Genomic DNA, 25867 nt, shown 5'->3' with positions numbered 1-25867 from the left:
AGTGAGGAGAGTGAGAGACAGAAGAGGATAGGTCCTTCTCGTCGGCAGGCAACAACTAGTGCTCATAGCGCACAACTTGAGCTTAACAAAGTCCAAGAGTGTAGCAACAAGCAAGAGAGCACAGCACACAAAACAAAGACAGACCCAATAAAAGAGCTTGCAGCCAAGGTAGATGAACTAACCAGCATGGTTGAGGCTATGAGACAACAAAAGCAGCCACATCCGGCAGACATGATTAACCATAACCAATACTCTCAAAACAGAGTGAGACCCAGGAGAGAGAAACCTTTTGGTTGTTCAAAATGTGTCGAACAAAACTGGCCAGATTGTAACCACTGTTTCTATTGTGGGGATGGAGGACACAGGGCTGTGGGCTGTTTAAAGAGACAGGAGAGTCAGGGAAACTCAAGCCGGTCACTGCAGCGGGGTTGCCAGTGATCGGATCCACAATACGACCCCAAGCTGAACATTCTGGTGAGGCAAAAGCACAAACCAGTTGTGAGGGCAAAACAGTTGAAGTAGCTGGTGCCCAGAATAGTTACCAGCAAGATGGACCCTCGACTCAGTTTTCTTTTGGTTCACCAGGGGTGAAACGTAGAACTGTTGCCAAGCTGATAGGGAAAAAGTCGCTAATACAGTGTAATCTAAACGGATTGGCAGTGACTGCATTGCTTGACTCCGGTGCTCAAGTCAGTATCATAAGCCGCACCTGGAAAGAACAATATCTGCCTAATCTTGATGTTCGACCAATATCGGAGATTATCGAGGATCTGGACGAGCTGAAGGTGTATGCAGTTAATGGCGAGCTTATTCCGTTTGATGGCTGGGTAGCCATTATGACCAACCTGCCAGGAAATGAAGAACCCAGTCTTTCCATCAGTGTTCCATTCCTAGTCACAAAGTTGGCCATGGAGAGACCATTGGTTGGTTTTAATGTTTTGGAGGAAATCATTGAGGGACAGCCAGAACGATTGATATGCACTCTGGTTAAACTGCTTCGTGATGCCATCAGTGTTCCGGTGGAGAAAGCCGAAGCAATTGTGAACTTTATTCAGGCAGTTGAACCAAGTACGTCGCAGGGACGCCTAAGAACAGGTGTAAATGACATCGTCATTCCGGCTGGTCATGTCACCTGGGTGAGGTGTCGTGTTCCCCAAACCCTGAACCCCTCTGATCGTCTGGTGTTGTTTGAAGCTGATGAAGACAGTCATCAATTATCGCAGCTGGATTTAGGGACAGGTTTGTTTGAGATACAGAACCCTGCAAAGCCTTATGTCACAATTCCAGTAGGCAATAACACCAAACATGATGTCACCTTACCACGCAAGACAGCCCTGGGCGTATTGCAGCACATTGAAAGGTTTGTGGATGCTGAATCTCCTGACAAGACAACATGTACTGCAACAGTCAATGAGGTCTCAACACAACCCCTTGAACCAATCCAAAAAGCTGAGCCGATTCCACCCCTGTGGCACCCACCAGTAGACCTCAGTCACTTGGAGGAGGAACAACAAGAGATTGCCAAGAGAATGTTGTACGAAGAATCAAAGGCTTTTGCGAGGGACGGAAATGACATTGGCTGTAACCCTAGCCTACAAATGGTGATAAATCTGAAGGACGATATTCCAGTGCAAAGGACGTATACTTCCATACCAAAGCCGCTATTGAGGGAGGTCAAAGAATATATTCAAGACCTACTGGTGAAGGGATGGATTGTTAAATCCAAGTCTTCCTATTCTGCCCCTGTTGTGTGCGTACGGAAGAAAGATGGCTCTTTGCGCCTTTGTATAGACTATCGCCTGCTCAATCAGAAAACTGTACCAGACCGACACCCACTGCCTCGGATACGGGACCTACTGGACACCTTGGGGGGATACTCTTGGTTCAGCATCCTTGACCAGGGTAAGGCATACCACCAGGGTTTTGTGGTTGAAGGTTCACGCCATCTGACCGCCTTCATTACACCCTGGGGGCTTTATGAGTGGGTGAGAATACCGTTTGGTCTTACGAATGCACCAGCAGCTTTTCAGAGAAGTATGGAGGAGATGTTGTGTTCTTTGAGGGATGAGTGCTGTATCCCTTACCTGGACGACATCCTGTGTTACTCCCAGACCTTTGAAAATCATGTGGAGGTGGTTCGGAAAGTGCTCCAAGCGATACAGAGTCAGGGAGTGAAGCTCCGCCCTGAGAAATGTGAGGTGTTCAGGGGAGAAGTTCGCTATGTTGGACGCCTGGTCTCTGGTGAGGGTGTTCGAGTCGACCCCAAAGATCTAGAAGCTGTACTGGCCCTGAAAGCGAAAACACCGAAGACCGTAGGTGACCTGAGAAGAGTCCTCGGCTTTCTCAGTTACTACAGGTCGTACCTACAAGACTTCTCAAAGATAGCAAAGCCATTATACGAGTTGCTCCAAGTGAAAGCCTCAACACAAGCTCGACAGATCAAAGCTAAAGGCCCCCAGCTGTCATCCAGGGCGCCTATAGAGTGGACTGCTGTGCATCAGACTACACTTGAGGAACTGGTTGACATGTTAACGCATCCTCCAGTTCTCGGATACCCAGACTTTGACATGCCATTCGTCTTGCATACCGATGCATCGGAGCAAGGACTGGGAGCAGTTCTTTACCAAAAGCAGGACGAAAAGCTGCGAGTCATTGGCTATGGGTCACGAACCTTGACACCGGCTGAAAGGAATTATCATTTGCACAGCGGCAAATTAGAGTTCCTCGCGCTAAAGTGGGCAGTGTGTGAGAAGTTTAGAGATTACCTCTTTTATGCTCCTCACTTCACCATTGACAACAATCCACTTACTTATGTTATGAGCACGGCCAAACTCAATGCGGTCGGTCACCGTTGGGTGGGGGAGTTGTCAGACTTCCGCTTTAACATTAAGTACAGACCTGGAAGAATGAACATTGATGCGGATACACTGTCCCGTATCCCTCTTGATATAGACCACTACATGTCAACGTGCACAGAAGAGTTGTCGCAAGATGTGGTGAGTGCAACCTGGGAAGGAGGTCAAGCAGCTCAGAGAAAAGATGTTGCCTGGGTAGCTGCCCTCTCTGCCTCCTCCCTTGACGTTATCCCACAGCCGTGCACACCTCTACAGGAAATAAGTCACAATGAGTTGGTTCAAGCCCAAAGGGAAGACCAAACGATTGGAGAGATTGTAAGGCTAAAGGAAGTTAGTGATACACTTTCAGATGATATGAGGAGGTCAGTCAAGGGAACCGCGTGTAAGCTTCTCCACGAATGGAACCGTCTACACCTTGAAGATGGAATCCTATATCGGCGGACACCAGAGAGAAAACAGCTTGTCCTACCTCTGAAATATCAGTCTTTTGTCTTGAAACACCTTCATGATAACATGGGACATGTAGGCACAGAGAGAGTCATTCAACTAGCCAGAGAAAGGTTTTACTGGCCTCATATGAAAAGATTCATAGAGGATTATGTGACAAAGAAATGCTGTTGCATTAAACAGAAGAAACCAACGGTCCATGTGCGTGCACCAATGAGCAGCATGAAGTCTAACTCACCCCTTGAACTGGTCTGCATTGACTATTTGCACCTTGAGAAAAGTAAAGGAGGCTATGAATATATCTTGGTGGTAGTCGACCACTTCACAAGGTTCGCACAGGCCTATGCAACCAAAAATAAATCCGGACGGACAGCAGCAGAGCGGATTTATAATGACTTTATACCCCGTTTTGGGTTCCCCAACAAACTACACCATGATCAAGGACGAGAATTCGAGAATGATCTCTTTCGAACACTCGGGCAGCTCGCTGGAGTAGGTCACTCTCGAACATCTCCTTACCACCCGCAAGGTAATCCAGCTGAGCGGTTCAACCGAACTCTGTTACAAATGCTGCGAACGCTGACAGACAAAGAAAAAGAGACATGGAAAGAACATCTTCCACAGGTTATACACGCGTATAACTGCACACGTCACGAATCAACCAGTTATTCGCCTCACTTTCTGCTCTATGGTCGTCAACCTCGTCTCCCTGTGGATCTCCTGTTCGGCCTGTCAGAGGAGACAGATCCAGTGACACACAAAGGATATGCTGAGAAATGGCGCGAAAGGATGACAGAAGCATATCGGATTGCTACTGATAACAGTCTGGCGTCTAGTGCAAAGGGCAAGTCCTATTATGATCAGAAGGCGAGGGGAGTGGTTCTGAAGCAAGGGGATAGAGTGTTAGTCAGGAACCTAATGGCGCGTTTCCACTACAGCGCGCAGCCCGGTTTAAGAGGGCTGTGACGTCAGCGGCCCGTTTGTGGTTGCGTTTCCACTTGGCCTAGTACCGGCCGGCTGGTCCTAATTCTCAGTTTTTCTGGCCTCATAAAATCGTGGGGCCAGGGCCAAAGACAACCAGGCTGTGTTTGTGACGTCAACGCTCTCGGCTGCTGATTGGTCGGAGAGAATCGTCACAATCTGCGCGCGAGATAATCCATTTTTACAAACAGCATTTTTGTTAACGGAGGAGCTACAACAATGGCAAAGAAAAGCACACCATGGTCGGTCGAGGAAGTGACGACGTCCATTATATTGCAGATGATAAGGTCCAGCGGGTGCTCGACGGGACAACTCGCAATATCAAAGTCTTTCAGGAGGTCTCTACACAGACACTGGACTCTCCAACGGCGTTACTGGAGTCTGCATGGTACGTTTTTGCTAACGCTGTGTTATTTGCTTGAAAGCTTTGTGTCCCTGCTTTGTGTCCCTATCTGTTTTAAAGCTCACTTCTAACAAATAAGTCTATTTTATCCTTACATTTATGTTCGACAACCCCGATGGAGCCCCGAAGGCTAGCTAGGCAGATAGCATTAGCGAGAGCTATTGTTTGCTAACACCATATGTGCCATTGTTTACGTTCAGTTTGTCTTTTCTATAGTTGTTGTTGCTATTTATAGTATTGTGCTGCAGTAGTTTGTGGAATTTACAAGTCATGTTTCTGTTCTAGATGATTACATTGGGACTAGCGAGGAGGAACAGTTCCGAACAACGTCCTCTGCATCAACAGCACAAACCGAGGAGGAGACGATCTGGCCCTGCAGGAACGGCAACTGGCCCAGCAGAATCAATGCCATGTATTATCTTATTGCTTGTTGATAAATAATTGCACCCACCAGCGATCGCACAGAAAGATGGCATCATCTAGGCGTCCCTCTGCAGTCAGAAATATCATAAACACCATCGTCCACAAAGCACTGTACAGGGGTTTATGGATTTAAGAGAATACTTATCACAGTGAAACCTTTATCATCTGTTGCAATTAAAGCAAATAAGAGAATAAATACTTGGTTAAATAATACATTTTAACTCTTTAGCAGGACAACTCTGCATACTGTTTGAAATTGAGTTTGCTAGCTTGAGGTCCTCCTCTAAAACATAACATTACATAATGGTATTAAGAATACATGATAAATACATGTAGAAAAATTACTCAATTGTAATACCCTCGTTGTGCTAGACTCAAACACATTGCTTATATATTTCAAAGAGAAGAGAACAAAAGAAAACACCTATACAAAGAGAGCGGTGCACAGCGCTTAATATTTACTTGCACTATATTTCTGTTGATCTGGGTTATTGTGTTGCACTGTTGGAGGAGCCTGTGACCTAAGATGTTCATTGTCATAACTACACTAGCTATGTTCGTATGACAAAATAAAAAACCTTGAACCTTGAGGCTGTGTCTTTCAGACAAACCATCATAATCATATTATTTTATGCTGTGGATACTTTAGCCTCCATCCATGTTAACAATTTTTTACACTTGCATTTATGAATATAGTTCTGTTGTGTTTTACACTTTTGTATTTATGTTTATAGTTTGCTTTGATATTTGCTTAATTTATTAGATTATTATTATGGGGGCAGTACTGGTGCTTGAAATTCAAATATTTACTAAATAGTCAATTCTGATAACATTTTTTTTGGTTTAAATAATTTGACAAACACATGTATGTGAAAAAGAAAAGATGTATTTATGTTCAATACAATACAATGAATATTTAGGTATTACACGTAGGTTTTCCTCAGGCATCCTGAAGTTCTCCACCCACTGAGTGTGTGAAAGATGGAACAATCACATTCCACCACTCGGTAGCTCGGTCGGTAACTTCTGAAATACACAAACAAAAGCATACATATTTTAATACGTAAAAGTGGTAGCTACAATTAATTAAATACTTGAAATACTTTGGTCGTATAGGGAGAGTGAGCCTAAACACATTGCTAGTTAGCGAACGTTAGCTTACCAAGTAGCATTGTAGTTAGTAGTGATTCGAGTCGTCCTGTAGTCTCTGCGGCGTAGGAGGACTGCCCGAACTCTCGCGTCAGCTTCTTCTATACCTCGTCTTGCTATACGTCGCCTCTTTCGAAACAACTCTCGTCTATTTCTTGTGATAATAAACCACACAGCAAAAAACAAGCAAACGATCGCTTTCACATCTCCATTGTTGTGTCGCATTGAAGATGACGTCACGGCAGTTTTAAGCAGCGTCGCTCCGCCTACACTGTTACTATAGATACTGACCCGGTTCCTAAACTGTAATGGAAACGCGCCACAAAGTGAGCTGGTCCTAACGAGGCCGGGCGCGGCCAAAGGAGGCCGAGCGGGGCCGAGCGAGGCTGTGTAGTGGAAACGCGGCATAAGTGAGCGCGGAGGGCCTGGTAAATTACGTTCCTATTGGGAGAAGAGGATATATGTGGTAAAGGAACAGGTTTCAGATAACCCAGTATATGTCGTCCATCCAGAAAGTGATGCGAAAGGGAAAACCAGAACCCTGCACAGAAACCTGCTTCTGCTTGTCAATGACTTGCCAGTGGAATTTCCACCACAGTTAGTCAAACCGACCCCAAAGCCATCACAGAAACAAGGAAGCCATCCAAAGAGACAAAGGGATGTGAGAGACCAAAATGCTGAGACATCTGATTCAGAGGATGAGTCAACAGGAGGTTACTGGTTGAGGATACCAGCAAATCGGGTTAAGCCTAACATAACAATTACTCCAAAAAGACCATGTATGTTAAGAAGAGAACAGACATCAGTGTGGGAACCACATTCTTCTGAGGAGATGTTGGGAAAGACTACCAGGAACTCTGGTGTAGAGAGACGGCTAGAGTTCCAAACTTTACCTGACATGGACATTGCACAACGGGAAGCTGGAGAACAGGCTAAAGGTCTTTGTGAAGAAGAGTACTCGTCAGACAGGTGTGAACTTCAACTTGAGGATGAACCGGAAATCTCTCATCAAACTGAGGACAATGAGCAGACAACCCCTAATGTACCTCAGAACGAAGATGAGCAAGAGTTGCCTCAACGTGCATGTCCCGAGGAACGGGTACAAGACCCTGAACCTGACTCACCTGTCCCACTGAGACGCTCTACTCGGGAGAGACGACCAGGTCAAATCCTCACCTATTCATCTCTTGGCCTCCCAACATACCAGTCGGGTCCAACAGTAAATGCTATGAATACATACCTCATGCCCTACACTCACCTTTGGTATTCACAAACATGCCCACCATCATTCCACTACACACCCCTCATTCCATATCCCCATTCACCATTTACATGTCCCATACAAGGTTATTGAAAGGTCACACACAGTGTTAGTCCTAAGGGTCATACATGTTGAGGTGTGATAGTTTGGACATTGTAAATATTTGTGTTTTATGAAGATGTTAAAGTTATCTTGAATAGGAACATGTGATTTCAAGTAAGTGTCGGGAGCCACTTTTGTTGTCGGGGAGCGTGTGGCACCCCTGGGATGTGTGACCACATTAATATAATAAGTATTATATTTAGAGTAAGAATATGCCTTTATTTTGTACATCTGTTATTTTCATTTCACTAACGGGGTCGATAGATGCAGTGAGTAGTGAGGCGGAACGTTTGTGTTCGATTCAATGGTTCCGGGGTACCGATTAAAGCGACGGACGTTCCCGGGGTTTCCTCAGAAGTAATCTGGAAGGAAACTGAACACAAGGTGTCCTCATTACTTCTCTTTCACCTGCACGATACAGGTTGGTAAACTGTGCATAAATCACAATGAATCCCCCATAAGGTTTGCGAAGATAATATGTAACGGCCCGCTAACAGTTAGAAGACTTTGTACCGCTGTTTACATGTGTAAAACCGTTAAATAGTGTGAGTGTATTAGCCTAGCTTCCCCGGTACGGCGCCATTTTGGGGACAACGTGGTCTGACGCAGTAAGGATACAAGTTTGTCAGTATATCTGAAGCCTCCCGTACACTGAGTATTTACATGCATGTATAGTGATTGTGAGTTTGTAATAAATATGTACTTTGTAAGGGTTATAAGTTAGTTACTGTTGGTAAAACAGTAAGGTTGTTTGTTACACTTAAATATGTTTCAGTAATGCATTTTAGTGACCTGCCATTAATGGCAGAAGGTAAATAGTCAATATGACAGGTTAGAGGGGTCATGAAATACTACTTTTAAGTGGAAGTAAAAAGAAGAGTAGTATTTAATACAGGTTAATACTGTATACAAATGTATTTAAGGTACAACAGATTTTATTGAATGTGAAATTCAATTCGACATATGTGTTTATCACATAAAAGAGTAACATACAGACAGAGTGAAGGTATGTGAATGGTTATTGAGGAATGTAAGTCGAAACTGAAATGCATAAGATAATTGATATGTTTATATGATTTTGTGTAATAAAACAACCTCAGGAGAAGTAATCTGGAAGGAAACTGAACACAAGGTGTCCTCATTACTTCTCTTTCACCTGCACGATACAGGTATCATAACCGTTACTGTGGTCCTCATATCGGGGACCTGTAACATAAGCATAAAAAAATAGGTGAGGAAGAGAGAATGAGTGTGTATGTTTGTGTGTTTACCATGATACAGAGGTATGTGTTCTGGTGTTCAGTTTCAGGAGGAAACAGGGAGGTGTGGTCCAGCAGCTGTTTCAGCATTTCTGTGGTTTTGTTGAGATGCTCCTGATCTCGACTGAAGCGGTTCTGTTTGTTCACACACAGCAAGGCGTCCACCTCGCACTGATAACCTGAGGGAAGATGAAGAGGAGATACAACCGAGGACAACAAAATAAGGTGAGTAGAGTTAACTGTAGCACAAATGAATCAAAGAAAATAGTTTCTCACCTAGCAATAGCAGGATTTTCTTCCACCGTGATCTTACTTCTCGTCTCGTATAGCGTAAACTGTGTATGTCATAATTCAGCTTCTCCCATTCCTAAACACACACAAAAGCATATGATAACATCTGTCATGTTATCTTATCTGGAAATTGGGTGGATAGAGCAATGATGTCGAGTCATTGTGTGTATAACTGATGGTTACCTGCTGCTTAAATGTCATACAGTACACTTACACAGGTGTTTTCACTTATGTTGCCTTAGGAGATCTCCTGGATTAGACCGCCTCAATCTGACCCTGCTGTTAGGTTCGTTTGACCTTTACAGGGGCCCTATTTTTCTGTTAGGGGTTTACCCTTTCCTCTAGTCTGTTATATAGTTTGTGTGCATGTAAATGTTATGCAAAGGCTAAAATCCCAAAGTTACTTCCAGAGGAAGTTTCTCTCCCACACATTCCCCTTGCTTAAAAGCCTCCATTGGACTCCTTCGTTTACTTCCATTGCACAGTGTGACATCAATATATAACACTTGCACTTCTATTGGCTAGCGATCTAACACATTGAACGTGATAGGGTAGGGGGCGGGACATCTCTAAGCGTTGACCAATCAAGACAGAGCCGGCCAGCTATCCAATCGGAGCAGACTGGGCTCTGGTTTCAAACCGAGGGTGAAAAGAGGTGCTGCAGCATAGGCAGTATGAGAAATATAAAGAGCTTTTTGAATATTAAAGCATGTAAATATGTCACGTAGAGGCACAAAATACAAATATGAACCTGTAAATGAGCATAATATGGCCCTTTTAACTATCAAATTAATACAATTTTGTCAAATTAAGACTCAAGCCTTTTTTCACAGGAAACATTTTTACATGTCACAGTCGGAAAATGACAGTTGTTAATAATAAACGACGGGCTGAATTCCATTTAGCAGTTTTATTTTTAAGGTCCTGGTAATGTGCATGCTATCTAACTGTCACTCAATTTTGGACACTTGAATAGAGCAGAGCATTTATTAATGTGAGAAGCACCTGTGCTTTTCTGACTATGGCATGTCAAGAAATCTACTGTGAAAATGACCCTGTATGGCATTAGAAACTGCACACTTGAAACAAACAAACTAAATAGTAACATGGTTTCTCACTGAACCCGGGACATAATCATAACAATACCTTTATATCACACATAGCAACGAGTTTACAGAGCAGCATATTCCACTTTATTGACAGGGCTTTATTTTCCCCTATTGCTGAATTCCCTTTAATGCAACTGACCCGATTCTCAGTTTGTTTGTCCTCATTTTAAAAACAATCTGCCGACATAATTGTAATGGTTCAGTGAATATTCTCTTTGAATTGACTGCCAAGCTGTTGGCCCACATCGCCATTAAGGAATTTCATTTATTAAACACAATGTGCCCAATGTGTCCCGCAGCCGGCTATTCTCTACATGAAGTCTGACATGTTCATCAAATTCAATCTGTCTGCTCAGAGACTGCAGTCACAAAGGTTTACTGTAGACCTAACCTTAACCCTGACCTAACCCTAACCCTGTCCTAACCCTTATCCTGTGGAGAACTTCTTCACACACACACACACACACACACACACACACACACACACACACACACACACATACAAAGTCACTGTGTGTTTAACCCATTCACTCTGTAATAAACAACCAGGCTTGGAGAGTATCCGAATACATGTAACAGGATTGTACTAGCCATCCAACACATTTTATGCCATAGGCTAAGGGGCGGGACATCTCTTAGCGGTTGAACAATGACCAAAGATTTAGCCAGTTACCATCACAACAGACTGTGCTCTGGTTTCAGACAGAGGGTGAAAAGAGGTGCTGCAGCACAGGCAGTATGAAAAAATGAAGACCTTTTTGAGCATTAAAGCATGATAACATGTCACAGTAGAGACACAAAATGCAAATATGAACCTGAATATGAGCATAATAGGGCCCCTTTAAGTAACACTCCCATCCCTGTAAACAACCTACATTTATGGCGCATTTCCATTGCAGCGCGTAGCTCGCTTTAAGCGTGCCGTGTCGTGCCGTCCCCTTTTTTGGTTGTGCTTCCACTAGGCCTCGTTCCGGCGCGGCGCGGCGCGGGGCCACTTTTTCCCCTCTTTTCTGGCCCTAGAAAATTGTGGTTCTATCGGGGCCAACAAACAGGGCTGAGTATGCTAAACTAGAGAGAGGAGCGCTGGCAAGAGGGCTAGAACTACAACAAGATGGACATATTTGACCGTGATTTAATTGTAATACACGTTTCAAAATGATGCCGAAGTAACAACATACTGATACCGGTTAGTAAAAACCATGAATTAATGCTTTGTCAAGTCTGCAGACAGACGGCAGGCGAAAAACCTTTTAAAATTCGTGTTTTTCTAGATGGAGATTGGCTAAGCTAACGCAGTATATGCCCCGACCGTCCACACTCACAACAACGGCCTATACAGACATAAATACAGCAGCGACTGTATTCACCATGACACAGGCAGTCTGTGGTGTGTACTTGTTTAACTTTTGTCGAGTTTCTGAACATATATAAGGAGCTGTGAGCTCTGAGTGCTAACAGCTAACGGCTGTGTTGTGTTTCTGGATTTCTCATTGAAGATGACGTCACGGCTCCGCCTACACTGCGTTACTATAGTAACTACCCCAGTTCCTAAACTGTAATGGAAGCGCAGCATGAAGTGAGTCGGCCCTGTTAAGGCCCAACGCGGCCAAGCCGTACCGAGCCGTACCGAGTGTGGCCGAGGCCGACCGTGTAGTGGAAATGCGCCATTAGTGCCTATGTAAGAAGTCTTGGGTCACTGATTGAATGAGTGAATAAAGTATCATGTCTCTATTTTGGGAACTGTGTGTGCAGTATACTTTCTTTCCCCTCCTGGTACTGGGAACATCAAGTTCATTTCTTCCTTGATATTCTGAACATTAAGTTATTTAGGAATCTAGCTTGAGTTCATAGAAGTGAGTCTAAAAGGTTTCTTGTCTCCTCTCCCCTTATTGTTTAATTACATTAAGAGAGCTGGAACAGTAAAACAGATAAGAAGATGTTGACTGAATTAACAAATTACTGTAGTACCTCCTGGTAATAGTTCATGTGTAGAGTTTTTAGAAGCATTTAGCCAAGAAAGAACAGTAAATCTTTGTCCAGATAAACGCTTATAATCCAATGATCAGTGGATGGATAAAAATAGATGTACGGATCTACTAAATCCCAGTCAAAAAATTATCACAGAAGTGTTTGGTAGTATTTGTCTGATTATTTTTTAACTTATTTTAAGGACTACAGTTTTAAAGGCCTTATATATTATATACATATTTTAGATATATACAAGGTCTTTACAGTTCTATGTCATTTGTGTTGCCAATATGATATTAGACACAAACAATTTAACTGATACAAAAATGTTACAATTTCTGCTAATATTTACAGCATTCCACTGTTATGTACATTCAAGTTTGTGTACAGTATGTGAACATATGTCACTGTTTTAAAAAAAACATAAATATCTGATTCTTCTCTTTATTTAGATACAGATTGAGACAGTTATTCTGCTGATTTTTTCTATGTGTTTATGTGTGTTATTTCCCTTTGACATTGCACATTTAATATGCAACGACACACTGTCTCTCACCTCTGTAGCTGTGTCTGCCTGGTCTCTCATGCTAATAAAAGCCTGCAGCTCTCGGTCTGATCCTCTCCTGATTTGAGGCTCACAGGGTCTGTTTGTGTCGGCCCACGGGTTCACACTGCTCCTCTGGCTCGGCTGCTTTTTCCCAGGCTTCCTTCTCGAAGGCCGTGGCCCGAAAAGGCTCTCTTCTTCTGTGTCACTGTCACTGGTGTCACTGGATAACAGCACTGGTTGTTTTGGAGCTGTAGTGGTGCGCATACTGGTGAGAAAGAAGGAGAATTAGAGGAAAGAGCTGGTTTAAAGAGGGGTTAGGGTTAGAGGCTTTTGGGTTGTCATCAAGTGTATCAGGTGTTTGTCTTACCGCAAAATAGCATTCTTCTCCTCGCTGTTGTGTTTCAGATAGTACTGACAGCAACAGATGGTATACTTGGCACCCATTGGCCCTTTCCAATAGATAAAATCCCACAACAAACACCTCCTTTGCTTGAATTCTCACCAAATCGAACAATGTCCAACCTGAAACATTTACAAATGTCGACGACTAAAAATCCAGGCGCTATCTTAACTCTCCTGTGTCCGTCCCCCTTTCACTGTGCCTGTCCTGGCCTGAATGAGAGCCTGCTGTCAATTACATTATCCACGTGAATCCAAACAGGGGACAACCAAAACAACAGATACACACACACACACACAAACACACACACACACACACACACACACACACACACACACACACACACACACACACACACACACACACACACACAGGACAGTTCAGGGATGAATGGCGCATTTATTCACCAACTCCTGACGGTGCAGAATGCAGCAGGAGAGGCATAGCTTTCTAGCTCTATCGCTACAAAACACAGGCTCACTGCACGACCTGTATAATGTACTGACTGCTTTTTAATATGTTATTTAATATGGTCATGTTTTGTGTTTCTGGAAAAGCACAATGAGTATTTAGTTAGGATTAACAAACAAAAAGAGAGCAGTATGTCTATCGGCTGTTATATAATTTTAGTGGCACTTCATAAAGGTTAATAGATAACTTATTTATGATTTCTTTCTCACATAATCTCTCATAGGTGACATGTATTTACTTCTGCTGTAATAAAATTGAAATGTGTTCTCACCAATAGACCTGGTCTAAGGTCATCTGGCTGGAAAGAAACTCTGCTACTGGAACTGCAGCGTTAGTTAGTGCTGCAGGAGCAGATAGTATGACAGCTTAATGAGCAGATAGTAAAAGTCTGAGTAAGAAAAAAGAAGAAAATGGAGAAAAGCACACTTGGTTTCTTCATGCTGGTGTTAACCATTGTACAGACTTCCAACAGGTGAGTTGTGTTGTTATGTGTTGGTTTTAGGGAATCTGTTTTTGTAAGTGTTCAAACTTAGCATGTTAGTGTGAGAAAAGGTTTTTTGGTATAGCAGTGTAGTTCGTGAAATATTTATGGTACAAAAGTGCGACACAACGAATTCCTAAAACATGTGGCGCAAAAAGTTCTACTTCTACGGAAGCCCCAGAGAGACAAGTGAGGGGAATCAAATATTTTGGTGACTGTTTTCTAAGTCTGATCTAAATTGTTATTTCTCCTGATTTTATGACTTGAGAACGGCTTTAAAAAAATAGTTTTGTCAGGGAAATCTGTGAGGAACTGCTAGATGAAGTGTTTTGTTTTGTAATACACACCGTTCACCTGTTTACTATGTTTTTTTGTGCCACAAGGCAGATAAAGATGTATATATAACCCTATTCATGTTTTTAATCCACAGTTTAGTTGAGGGCTTGGAATCAACACGGATTTATGACTACACCAAATATCACCCCATGGATGAGGTCAGAGTCTATCTATCCATGTATAGCCCTTTATAACCAGATGGTATTTTATTAGTAATACATCTTCCCTCCTTTTGTTGTCTCACACCTGTGTTTCTTCCATTGGATACTATAAAGATTGTAGATTACTGATGGATTTGAACAAAGGGAGCTTGTGTAATATATGTACATTACAAGAATGAATGAATAATTGTTGTAATACTTGTAATATTATATTAGTAATAATATTACAAGAATGAATTATAACACGGATGAAATTGTAACACAGATATACAAGTGGATGGAAGATGTGGAGCGAGAGAACCCAGAGCTGGTCTCCTCTGCTGTCTACGGACGCACTTTTGAAGGAAATAATATCACACTGCTGAAGGTACAACACATTCACTGTAACATACAGTATCTGCTTCATTTTTCACATAATGCTATGTTGAATTTACGAAAGCCCTGAGAGGCAAGTGTATGAAAAAAGTTCTGCTGAGCCATTTTCTAAGTTTGATTAAGTAATTTTCACTTATGAGACGGAAAAAAAAGACTACCAAAACGTTTACTTTCACCTGGGATCTGTTGTAGTAATACCTATATTGAACACAAGAGGCTGACATTCACAACTTAATGCCTTTACTCCTATTTCAAACATGGGGTAGTGGTGCAGCTCATCCTCTTGTGGGAAATAAACTTAAAGGGGACCTATCATGCAAAATGCACTTTTGTACGTCTTTTATACATGAATATGTGTCCCCGGTGTTCCAGGGAACTCACCACGTGTCAGAAAACACAACCCTCTCTATTTTCCTCCATACCCAAATCTCTAAAAACGGGGCTGCAACGGATCTGATACAGACTGATACAGATTTGAACATTTCTCTGACATCAGGACGGAGGAGCTCCGCCTATATGGCCAACTCTCCACCTATCAGGGGAATGAGAGGTTGCCGTGGCATGGTAACAGCATGGTAACAGCATGGTAACAGCATGGTAACAGCATGGTAACATGACGCTCGTAACTCGGCCCCCTCCTTTGCAAGGGGGCGTGTTCAGCTGCAGCGCATGCAAAGACAGGGTGGAGGAAAGCAAAATAGAGCGAAATGAGGCATGGCTAAAATGCATGATCTGTTTGGTATTTTGAAAAATAAAACGTATAAATATACCTTATATAGGTATGGCCCTACAATATATTATTCAAATATAGCATGATAGGTCCACTTTAAAAAAGATTATTTTGGAAAAACCTCTCTTTTTTACCTATGTCTTAACTATAAACACAGGAGAGAAAACATGTTAAATCAGGCTTGATCACCAAATGTTTTTCCTCACTTGCCTCTCGCCACTTTGTCTGAACTGAATATCAACGGTAGTCGATAAAATGTTTGCATCTTAAGCAAAATGCTGCTATTCATCACAATCTCACTATTTATGATTGAGAAAACCTTCTAAGTGATAAGGTGGTAAATATGTGTATTGAACCAAAAATATTAAACTAATTGTCTTACTAAATATAGCACACTTCTTACTTTTAAATTGACTCATGTTGTGCGTCTCCAGTTTGGACTACAAAACCCAGAGGGCAAAGAGAAGAAGGTAATATGGATGGACTGTGGTATCCATGCTCGGGAGTGGATCGCCCCCGCCTTCTGCCAGTGGTTTGTCAAAGAGGTTTGTACACTCAGACATAATTTAAAAGACGAACATATTCACGGTGGTTTATTCTGACATGTGAGCGTTTGTTCAGATTGTGACCTCGTATAAAATCAATAAGAAGCTGGAACAGATGCTGCAGAACCTGGACGTCTACGTTACTCCTGTGATCAATGTGGACGGATACATGTACACCTGGGTCAATAGCACCGTGAGTTCACCATTGTAATACTGTCAAGGATTGTTATTTTTTTCATCATTCATCCCAACCTTACTTAAAACTGTCTTCACCTGCGTCTGTGTGTTGTTTCCTTGTAGAATCGACGTTGGAGGAAGTCTCGATCCACCCCTCCTTCGGGCAGTAGCTGCTTTGGTGTTGACCTCAACAGAAATTTTAATGCCAACTGGGGAAGTGAGTCGCATGCTTTCAAGAATTACAACAGTATGCCTCATTTGCCTCAAGCTGTTAGTGACTCAAAGCTTCCAGAAATTAAACAAATATTACTTGCATAACTTACTTGAATCATATACGAAATGTCATAAACCTAAAAAGATAGGATGTGGTGGAAACAAAACATCTATACTGTAGTCAAAAATGTGTCAAAAAATTAACACCCCCAGATAAATGTATTGCTACTGACATGAACAGCTACATTTTTATGTGAAATTAGAAGGCCACAGAGTTAAATGAAATATTGTTGTGACATGGCTCATGCCCTCTGGCAATTTAATTGTTGGTTTTCACAAGCGTTTCCCTAGGAACTCACATTTTATAATTTAGTTTTGACATAAGGAAGTATGTTTGAATCATAAAGCTGACAGCGCTTTGTAAAATCTGCCATATATTATCACAAGTTAATGTTGATGTACTTGATGTTGTGTCTTTCCTCAGCGGTTGGTGTGTCATTTGACAGTTGTGTAAACACATACTGTGGGAAAGAAGCCGGGTCAGAGCCAGAGGCTACAGCTGTGATGGACTTTGTTGGTAATCATCTATCATTGAAATGTCATTGCCCCTGAGCTTATCATGAAATCTCGACAACATTAATACATTCACATTTTTAAATAAGCATTACTTGACTATCATTACTGAGGCTGTGCTACACTCTTAAGAAATCAATGTCTTAATGCCATCTTGATTTTAATCACTTGTTCATTTTGTCTGTATCTAGGTAAGATGGTTAGCCAGACTCTGTGTTTTCTCACCATCCACTCCGCGGGGCAACTTATACTCTTACCATATGGCCACCCTCAGATCTCTGCACCCAACTATGATGAACTGGTAAGTGTGTGCTTTGTATTACAGAGATGTAAACAGTAAACCTTTATATGAAATATACACAACGTTCAAAACCAGAAAAGTTAATGGTTTATGGAACAAAACGCTTTACTTTGTCTTCGTGCGACATACTGCACTGATCAAAAATTCCCTTAGATTTGTGTTAGATTGTTATGATCACTTTTTACCTATTTTACCCTTTAAGATTTGATTGGAAAGAGACTATGGGTAGGCTACTTGGTTTACGAAAAATAATATTTTGTGGGTTGCACAGGTGTCAGTGGGGAAGGCAGCAGCAGCAGAAATGAAGAAGCTACATGGAATGGGCTACACTGTAGGAACATCTCCACAAATCCTCTGTAAGACTTCTTATGCCATCCCCTTTTCTCTCCTGTCATGAATAGCTGTTTTTAACACATGATCTGCGCTTGCTCTGACAAGTTTTCTGACTTATCCTTTGCCAAAATATAAAAAGAAAGAGGAACATGTGAGATATAAATTCACATCACCCTAGCTGTCAATATGAATCAATGGGATATAATGCATCATTTCTTAAGATGCTGTGGGTTTGAATCATGTATTTTTTGCATTGAATAGTTAGCATTGGTTAGCCATTAGTTAGCCATTTTTACTACATGTTAGTGGTGCATCCAGCTCCCGTGAACACAGCACTATACAAATAAAAGTTATACATGTACGTTTTTTCTATATTTAGTACACGTAGCACTATTCTATTTTCAAAAATAAGCCACTGTTAGTTATATCGGATTAATTTAGTATCCTGTAGTTATTTGCTAACAATAACGCTAACTAGCTAGCTAACAATGGCGACTGTCACTTCCTGTGATAGCAACGCAGCCATGTGCTATTTGAGTCAACACTCCGGTCTAAATTCACACACTGCGGGCAGTGTACCAAGGAAAGCATCCAAATTGAGAAACAGCACAGATGAAAACACATTATTGAAAGTGTATGGATTTCAGTTTGTAGAAAAAGAAAGGAAACAACTACCTTTATTGACTGGATGATTCAAACTAAAAGGGAGTATTCTAACTTGATAGGAGAGCATAAAACTATAGGATGTGGTGTAAAAGAGTAGACAATTTTGAAGAATGTGTAGTAGTCTTCCTGATGGATTAACTCATGAAGAAATGGATCACAATTTCTCCCTCTTTAACCTTTAGATCCAAACTCAGGCTCAAGCCGCGACTGGGCTCGTCTCGTCGGCATCCCCTTCTCTTACACCTTTGAGCTGCGAGACAAAGGTGAGCTTGGCTTGACCAACGTGTGTTTTACATAATCATCAGCCACACATAATGCACTGGATTCTACTTGGTACTACTCTGCATGTTTCTTAATGATCCTCCAGGTGAGTTCAGCCACTTGCTGCCAGAGGATCAGATCAAGCCGGCCTGCGAGGAGGCGTACGCAGGAGCGCTGTCCATCATCACATATGTCCACGACAAGACCTTTAACAGTGGCGCTATCCCTAGTGCTGCTGTTTCTGGGGTCGCTATGGTGATGTTGAGCTCCTTCATGGTTGTGTTTCTCACCACAGGGGTGAACTAATTTTATATTTTACTTACTGAGGCATTCACCCAAATTCTATTAATGTGGCTAATTAAGCTAGATGCTAAAACAGCAAAATAATTGCACTATCCATATACAGTATGATTCTCATTCATTAATATGTGTATATGTACTTGCACTGGCTATAAATGTATGCATTCTGGCTTGTATTGTGGTTGTATATGCTGCTCCCAGGCCTAAAAGAGCCTGTAGGCTAAAAATGTTCTATATTCATATTCAAGACTAGAACAAATAAAAAGCTTTTAAAAAAAGGATGATGTTGAGGCTTTCTGCAGCAGGGGGCAGTATTGAACCATTTAATAGACCACCGTATTTCTAAACCATGCAGGGTTCTCAGGTCCAGACACATGTTATAACTTCATTCTTTCTTTAGCTGGGTCATATGGCTGGAGGTCTTTTCGTACAGCGTAGTTACCTCCTTGTCTAAGAATCTAGTTTTTGTCAAATCTGATTATCTTTAAATCTTAACACCAAGTTGGACCAGCCATCATAAAGATATTTACCTTTCTGCATAGCTCCTGTTCATTCTGTCCTTATAGTCCTTAATTATAGCATTCATCATTCATGCATTTGATGACAACATTGAATTGATGAGTGAAAAGGCTGGAGTTTGGTAACACAAAGGGATCTGTCATCAGCTTCTCCCCATATGACTTCATGGTAATACACCTTAATGAGGATGTACAGTATGGGATATATGAATAATAAGTTGGAGGCGCTTTGGGGTTAGTTTTTGAAAAGATTTCCATAAAAATGTAAATTTTTAACATCAGAGATATCCCAGTCATTGCAGTGTTTACTACAGTTATGAATTGGGCCAATACTAGAAAAAGTGGGTTTTAAGACAAATTCATCTACTGAAACGTAAACAGCCAATACACATGTGTGGTCATTAGAGCAGTAAAGGTTCAATATCATGTGCAGCTGATAGATTTTTACTATTAATATTCTTCATTGCAATGCACTGACCTAGATTGCAGTTGCCCTCTTATCGCCTGTATTTTAAAATGTTAATTACCTTTTTAATCTAGAAAAGGACTAGATTTTGGGTTCCTTATTTCAATTATTTCATCTGAAATTAAATGTCAGGTTACAATAGAAGGTGTGTTTTCCGCAGTAGCCCTCAAAATGCTATTTTGAAAGCATTTTTCGTGGTCATTCATGTCATTTTTACCTTGAGTCTGAATGTCTTTAAAGAGGCCCTATTACTTTTTGGGGGATTTTCCCTTTCCTGTAGTGTTATATAGGTTTTTGTGCATGTAAATGGTCTGCAAAGACAAACAATCTCAAAGTTCCCTCCCACTTGGACTCCTTTGTTTAGTGCTTTTCCATAACATAGTGACATCACTATGTAACATTTGCACTCCAATACATTGTACGATAGTTTAAGGTGCGGGACATCTCTAAGCGGTTGACCAATCATAACAGAGCCGGCCAGCTTACCAATCAGAGCGGGCTCTGGTTTCAGACAGAGGTTGAAAAGAGGTGCTGCAGCAAAGGCAGTATGAGAAAAATAAAGATCTTTTTGAACATTAAAGCATGGAGACATGTCGCACAAAATACCAATCTGAACCTGAATTATCTTGAAATGTGCATAATAGGGCTTTAACTCAAGGTTTAAGTCTTACTATATCCAACAGATTGCTTGAAATTACTACAAAAGAGTGCTTTGGCTTATCTCTGAGATTTCCTGATTGGATTTGAATATTTAGGGAATTTAAAAAAGTTCAAAGTTAGTTAAGCTCTAGAGAGCATATTTTCGGTGTATAAGAATAGGTTTCTGGTAAGAACTTAAGATATATTCTCTCAAATGTCCTCTCTCTGCCTTGCTTTCTTTCTGAGATTTATATTTCCAGAGTGCTCCCCTGCTACCTCAGTGTCTGCTAGACCACCCGTTATTCACATAAAGAGACACACACTTTTCCATTGACGATGTGACAGCAATGGAAATAGTATTATATTCCAGCTCACATGAAACCTCGATAGAACAGAAAGATGGGTCAAACACCAGGGGACCGAGAGAATAATAAGCAGGAACAGTGACACTCACACACACACACACACACACACATACACATACACATACACATACACATACACATACACACACACACACACACAAGAACTGGGCAGGGATTCAGAGACACAGATTGAAGGTGATTATAATTCACAGAGAAGTCTGGCTGGTTTAGCTATCAGCAGCTCATCCATCTATTTGTGTGTGCATGTGTGGTTGAGCACTCATCAAGGTAGCGGGTGAAAACACACTGTGGACGTATAAATCACAGAGATAGGGGAAGAGAGGAGGGAGAAATCAAGTCTACACATCAAGGAAAAAGTGAATGAAAAATGGATGGAAGGAACAAAGAGTGGAAGACAATAAAAAGGGGGGGGGGTGGTGGTAATGTGGGGGTTATAGCAAAGTGTGTGTCTTCTACAAACAAAATGGATTTAGTTAAAGTAAACAGCAATGACTCAAGTCTTCTACTAAAGGAAAAAACATGATTCTACAATAAAACTAGAGGGGCCCTCGGAGAGTATGGACCTTCCCCAAAGGAAAGGTGTCATGTCTCGCAATGTTAATGAAGGTTAAAAAATAATTGTATCCACACTGATTATTTTCCATTCCAAAATGAAAGCTGTTTTCCTTGGCCCACGCAATGAATCAGACCATCTTTCCGTAATCCTGCTGACGAACAAGTAAAACAAACCAAATAAATTACCTCCTTGGTGGAGGTAAAAAGATTAACATAACTGTTATATACCTGATTATGTCTGCACCATCCAGATCCCTATCATTTGAGTCGCCGCTTTGCAAATGTATTTCTGGTCACTTACTTCATTGTACAACAGCAGGTGTCCATTAGCCACTATTCTATATAAGTTTGGACTCGTTTCCCATAGATATGAAAGGCTCATTGTAAGGTAACGAAAAAACAACACTTATTAGTTACAGGTGAATATACACAAATGGAAACATGTGTTATGATTTATTAGTTTTTTCAATGTTTGCCAAAGAATCCCCCTTAATCCACACGGGTCGTATGTTTAGCCATTACCTAAAGTTTAGATACAATAGAATATATGTGTCATGATCAGGAACTTAAGCAGTTTTAAGAGATATAATCTCAGTGCTATTCCAGTTCACCAAGCTAAGTAATAGAAAAAATATTGATTCAGTAAAAGAACAAACGAAAAAAACGTAATACCCGATTTTCGACAGATGATTCAAAAGCACTCGCAGCACATGTTTTGGGGATTTCCTATTCTCATTTCCCCTTTGTCCTAGCGGGAGCTCATTAAATCACATTGGTACAGTGATTTTGTTGGGACCCTCAAGCAAGTGTTACACTGACTATTTTGTTATCTGATCAATACGGAACCAGTTACCAAAGGACGTATATGAAGTTGACTGCTCTGCCTCTTAGTCAAATGGTGACTTGGGTGGAAACGTTTAGAAAAACAAAGACAGTGGAGAGACTTTCACACAATCCAATTTGATTTATTGAAAGACATGTTGATGATTGGACATTTCCTGTAATGTTTCAACAATGGCAACCCTGTTGAAATGTTAATTACATCCAGTTAAAGGAAATGGTAGCAATATGTTTATTCAGGCTTAAATATGTATTTTTTGGGTGAGAGAATACGTTTAAACTTTCACAAACTCTCTACGAAACCCCCAGGTGCCGATCAGGGTTCACTTTCCAGACTTGTGAAGTTAAAAGAGGAGAAATCATGTTTTTATTTCTCTGTGTTGGGACTAATGTGAGTACTCAAGCTCTCATCTGTCGACTCCACTCTTCTTTACCGAGATACCAGAGGGAAAAGCCTTAGTACTTTACTCTTTTCCACAGAGTGTGACTATGAGTTGATTTCCGTGGTATGTCAGTACATTTCACAACTGATCCTGTTTCATATTTTAAGCTTCGACTTTCATGAGGCTATTTTGCTTCTTCAAACGTGTCTTTGCACGTGTGCCACACACATTCAAATGATGAATAGAAGTGAGTGTGAGAGGGCTCCTCTGCTGTGGACCCGTGACACATCTTTGCCACATATTTTTATTGCTAATCAATGTAGATGACACCATTTTTTACACACTGTCACAGGCGATCAATGGGAATTATGCCATGCTTTTTATCTGTCACTGGTAATCAATGAAGGTGGCGCCATCATATGCGTCTCCTGATCATTACATCTGGTGATCAATAACAAAGCTTGCTGAGGGATGACATGTGTTCATCATACTGGAGTACATGATGATAGGTAGATGTGTGTGCATGTGTGATTTGAGAGGACAGGAAATGTGTGAAGGGGCTGAATGGCAAACGTACACAGGGAGGGAACTTGTTAAAATAAAAAACATGGACAAAGGTGGCTGGAAAGAATTTGACACTAGAGAGACACAAAGCTCGGGAAGTGGAGCGGCCATATTTCAAACCATCATTCTGCCAAGGTTATCAACACACCATACAGTAGACAACATAACCTCCCTCCCTCCCTTCCTTCCTTCCTTACTAACTGTCTATAGGTGCTCACAGTGGGGCCTTCAGTGGGTCATTGAAGACATGGTTAATGATGTGTGTGTTATAGGCACTGTAAATCCTGTTTCTCCTTATCAGTGTTTTACTGTGTGCCATGAGGTCCTTCGTGATTGTGAAAGTCAGAACACATATTCTGCGTTGTTATTTCATACAGGGCCAAAAAGAGCAGTCTGTTATCCTATTTAACAATCTTGTTTTTTGTTTCACCTGGTGATAACTTTAAACATGAGCTGATCACTCATTAAAACAAGGTCCGGAACAGGGCCAAAAGAACAGTTTTAATCGTCCATCTTGTTTTTTCGCTTCACCTGGTGCCTTAACTCACAAATTCTTGTGTTGATGGATTTTCTTATATCTGATGTCTTGGTTCCTGGATGGTGGTTTACTACAGCATCTGTGGAACAGAACAATTACAAAATAATTAGACAGCAGGAATTATAACAATATCCATAATGTCTATATTAAAGCATGGGCTGGCTCGGTGAATAATGTGGGAATGCAAATAGTGGAAGAATAGGTTTTGTACATTTCCGTCTGAGTGTGGCTTGAATGTGCCTTATAAAGTCTTCAGTTTTTTTCTATCTTTGTCTCCTTGAGTGTGAATAATCTTTTGCATGAGCAAGCAATTGTATCAGCCTTTCCCCCACAAAATAATCACAAGTTATTAGAAAGTCCACAGTGTTTTTGACAGCGGTAGATCACGTAATAACTAATGTTTCCTTTCCAAGTAGTGATGCTACTATTTTAAAAGCAGAGTGAATCCGGAAAAGCGGATGTGCAGACATGTTATAGGTGTGGTGTTCCTGTAAAAACAAGAACAATTTACTGTTTCTCTTGTCTGAGTTCACCAGTGACTGAGCACAAGAGTGATTTATTCTATTTACTTAACCAGGATGAACTGTACAATCGTGGCCGGCTTCCTCTCGGGAGTTTTATAAGTGCAGAAATGTTCTGAGAAATCATTGTTCTCATTAGTATTTAGTATCTTATTCTTGTTAGATGTTTTATTAGAGTCAAAACAAAACATTTCCCCAGTGTCATATAGCCAACAAGCTTCTCAAAGTTGTTATTTGAACCTTTGTGACTGACAGCTCTTTTCATATGTACAATTGCATCTCGTTGATCCTTAAAAACAAGGCAAGACTTTTTCCATCTACTTCCTGCTTTACACACTCACTCCAACCGTTGACCCAAAGTTCTCTACACGAGACACTATGAAAATATTTCACATCCTTTCTTCCCGTTCCAAGAGATAGAGCAACAGACAAGTAGACACTTTCAGACACAGAGGGCTGTTTGCAGTGGAATAGAAAGAGGAAGACAAACTAACAGAGACCACACAGCAATCATGTCAGTCACAGACAATCACCAAGAGGTGACCGAGCCATATGTGTCTCTGTCTGCGGATAAATGACTTGCCATCTAAACAGGAAATAGCCAATATCGCAGTAATACACTGAGCCAACACACAGAGTGCCCGGATCTCTATTCTGACACTACTTGTGTGCTTGAATGTGTTTGTGATTGTGTCTGTGAATGCATTTGAATGCATCTTAAGGCAAGATTCAACAGGCGAAAACATGGGTTTTTCGGAGTTTGGGCTATTTTGCTTTAATAGAATTTCTTCTTTTAGACTAGATGGAAACATTGAAAGTTCACATTTCACGTGTTTGTTTTACTACACTGTGTCTTTGTTTGTCTGTAGATCTGTCCTACATTCCCTAAAGGTAAGCATATATAAATGTCAATGTCTTTATCTTTTATCTTATTTACTTACAGTACTTGAACTTCTTAAAATATTATTGTATTCAATTTTATTAATTATATTTCATTTTAAAATGGAGCAACCATCACAAACTCAATTAACCCAGGATAAATAAAGTGGTCTGATTTTGTTTCTGATAAGATAATGCCTCATTTGCACATAACATTTAAAAAAACGTGTTATTTTGAAATAATTGTCCTAATTCTGTTTAATAGTAAACGGGGCAAAGTTCCATGAAGTTATCCATTAGGTAAAACTGTTACCCTACTCATGTAGCGTCCTTTTATGACCTTTGATTTGAATATATGTAGTCTAAAGTGGGCTCCAACTTCAAAGTGGAACTGGCTAGATATATTAACCCACTATCATAAAGAATGACTCAATTTCTTAAAGGAGTTGGAAATACTGAA

The 25867-nt window shown here is 41.1% G+C and overlaps 1 protein-coding gene across 5 annotated transcripts; it reads left to right on the top strand.

Moving 5' to 3' along the window:
* The first annotated feature begins 8174 nt into the window (after window positions 1-8174).
* On the top strand, window positions 8175-19287 carry LOC117486001 (carboxypeptidase O-like). 5 transcript variants are annotated; one of them, XM_034134727.1, is made up of 14 exons: window positions 8175-8301; window positions 9034-9105; window positions 9414-9457; window positions 13944-14138; window positions 14578-14641; window positions 14910-15011; window positions 16184-16294; window positions 16371-16487; window positions 16595-16688; window positions 17169-17261; window positions 17449-17558; window positions 17830-17914; window positions 18740-18820; window positions 18925-19287. In XM_034134727.1, the coding sequence occupies exons 4-14, from the start codon at window positions 14077-14079 to the stop codon at window positions 19122-19124; spliced, it is 1119 nt and encodes a 372-aa protein (XP_033990618.1). In that variant the 5' UTR covers window positions 8175-8301; window positions 9034-9105; window positions 9414-9457; window positions 13944-14076; the 3' UTR covers window positions 19125-19287. The 5 variants fall into 5 exon arrangements, with proteins under 5 accessions (XP_033990618.1, XP_033990617.1, XP_033990615.1 ...); XM_034134726.1 differs by having other exon boundaries at window positions 8925-9105; XM_034134724.1 differs by having other exon boundaries at window positions 8175-8790.
* The last annotated feature ends 6580 nt before the right edge of the window (window positions 19288-25867 follow it).

Source organism: Trematomus bernacchii, unplaced genomic scaffold, assembly GCF_902827165.1.
Source record: "Trematomus bernacchii unplaced genomic scaffold, fTreBer1.1, whole genome shotgun sequence".
In the NCBI taxonomy this organism is placed as follows: domain Eukaryota; kingdom Metazoa; phylum Chordata; class Actinopteri; order Perciformes; family Nototheniidae; genus Trematomus; species Trematomus bernacchii.
This window is presented reverse-complemented; position numbering and strand designations above follow the sequence as displayed.

Excerpts from the sequence above, each read along its gene's own strand:
- LOC117486001 (XM_034134727.1), top strand. The coding sequence starts at position 14,077 with ATGGAGAAAAGCACACTTGGTTTCTTCATGCTGGTGTTAACCATTGTA. Across the intron at positions 14,139-14,577 it reads ATTGTACAGACTTCCAACAG|TTTAGTTGAGGGCTTGGAAT; the intron begins GTGAGTTGTGTT and ends TTTAATCCACAG. Across the intron at positions 14,642-14,909 it reads AATATCACCCCATGGATGAG|ATATACAAGTGGATGGAAGA; the intron begins GTCAGAGTCTAT and ends ATTGTAACACAG.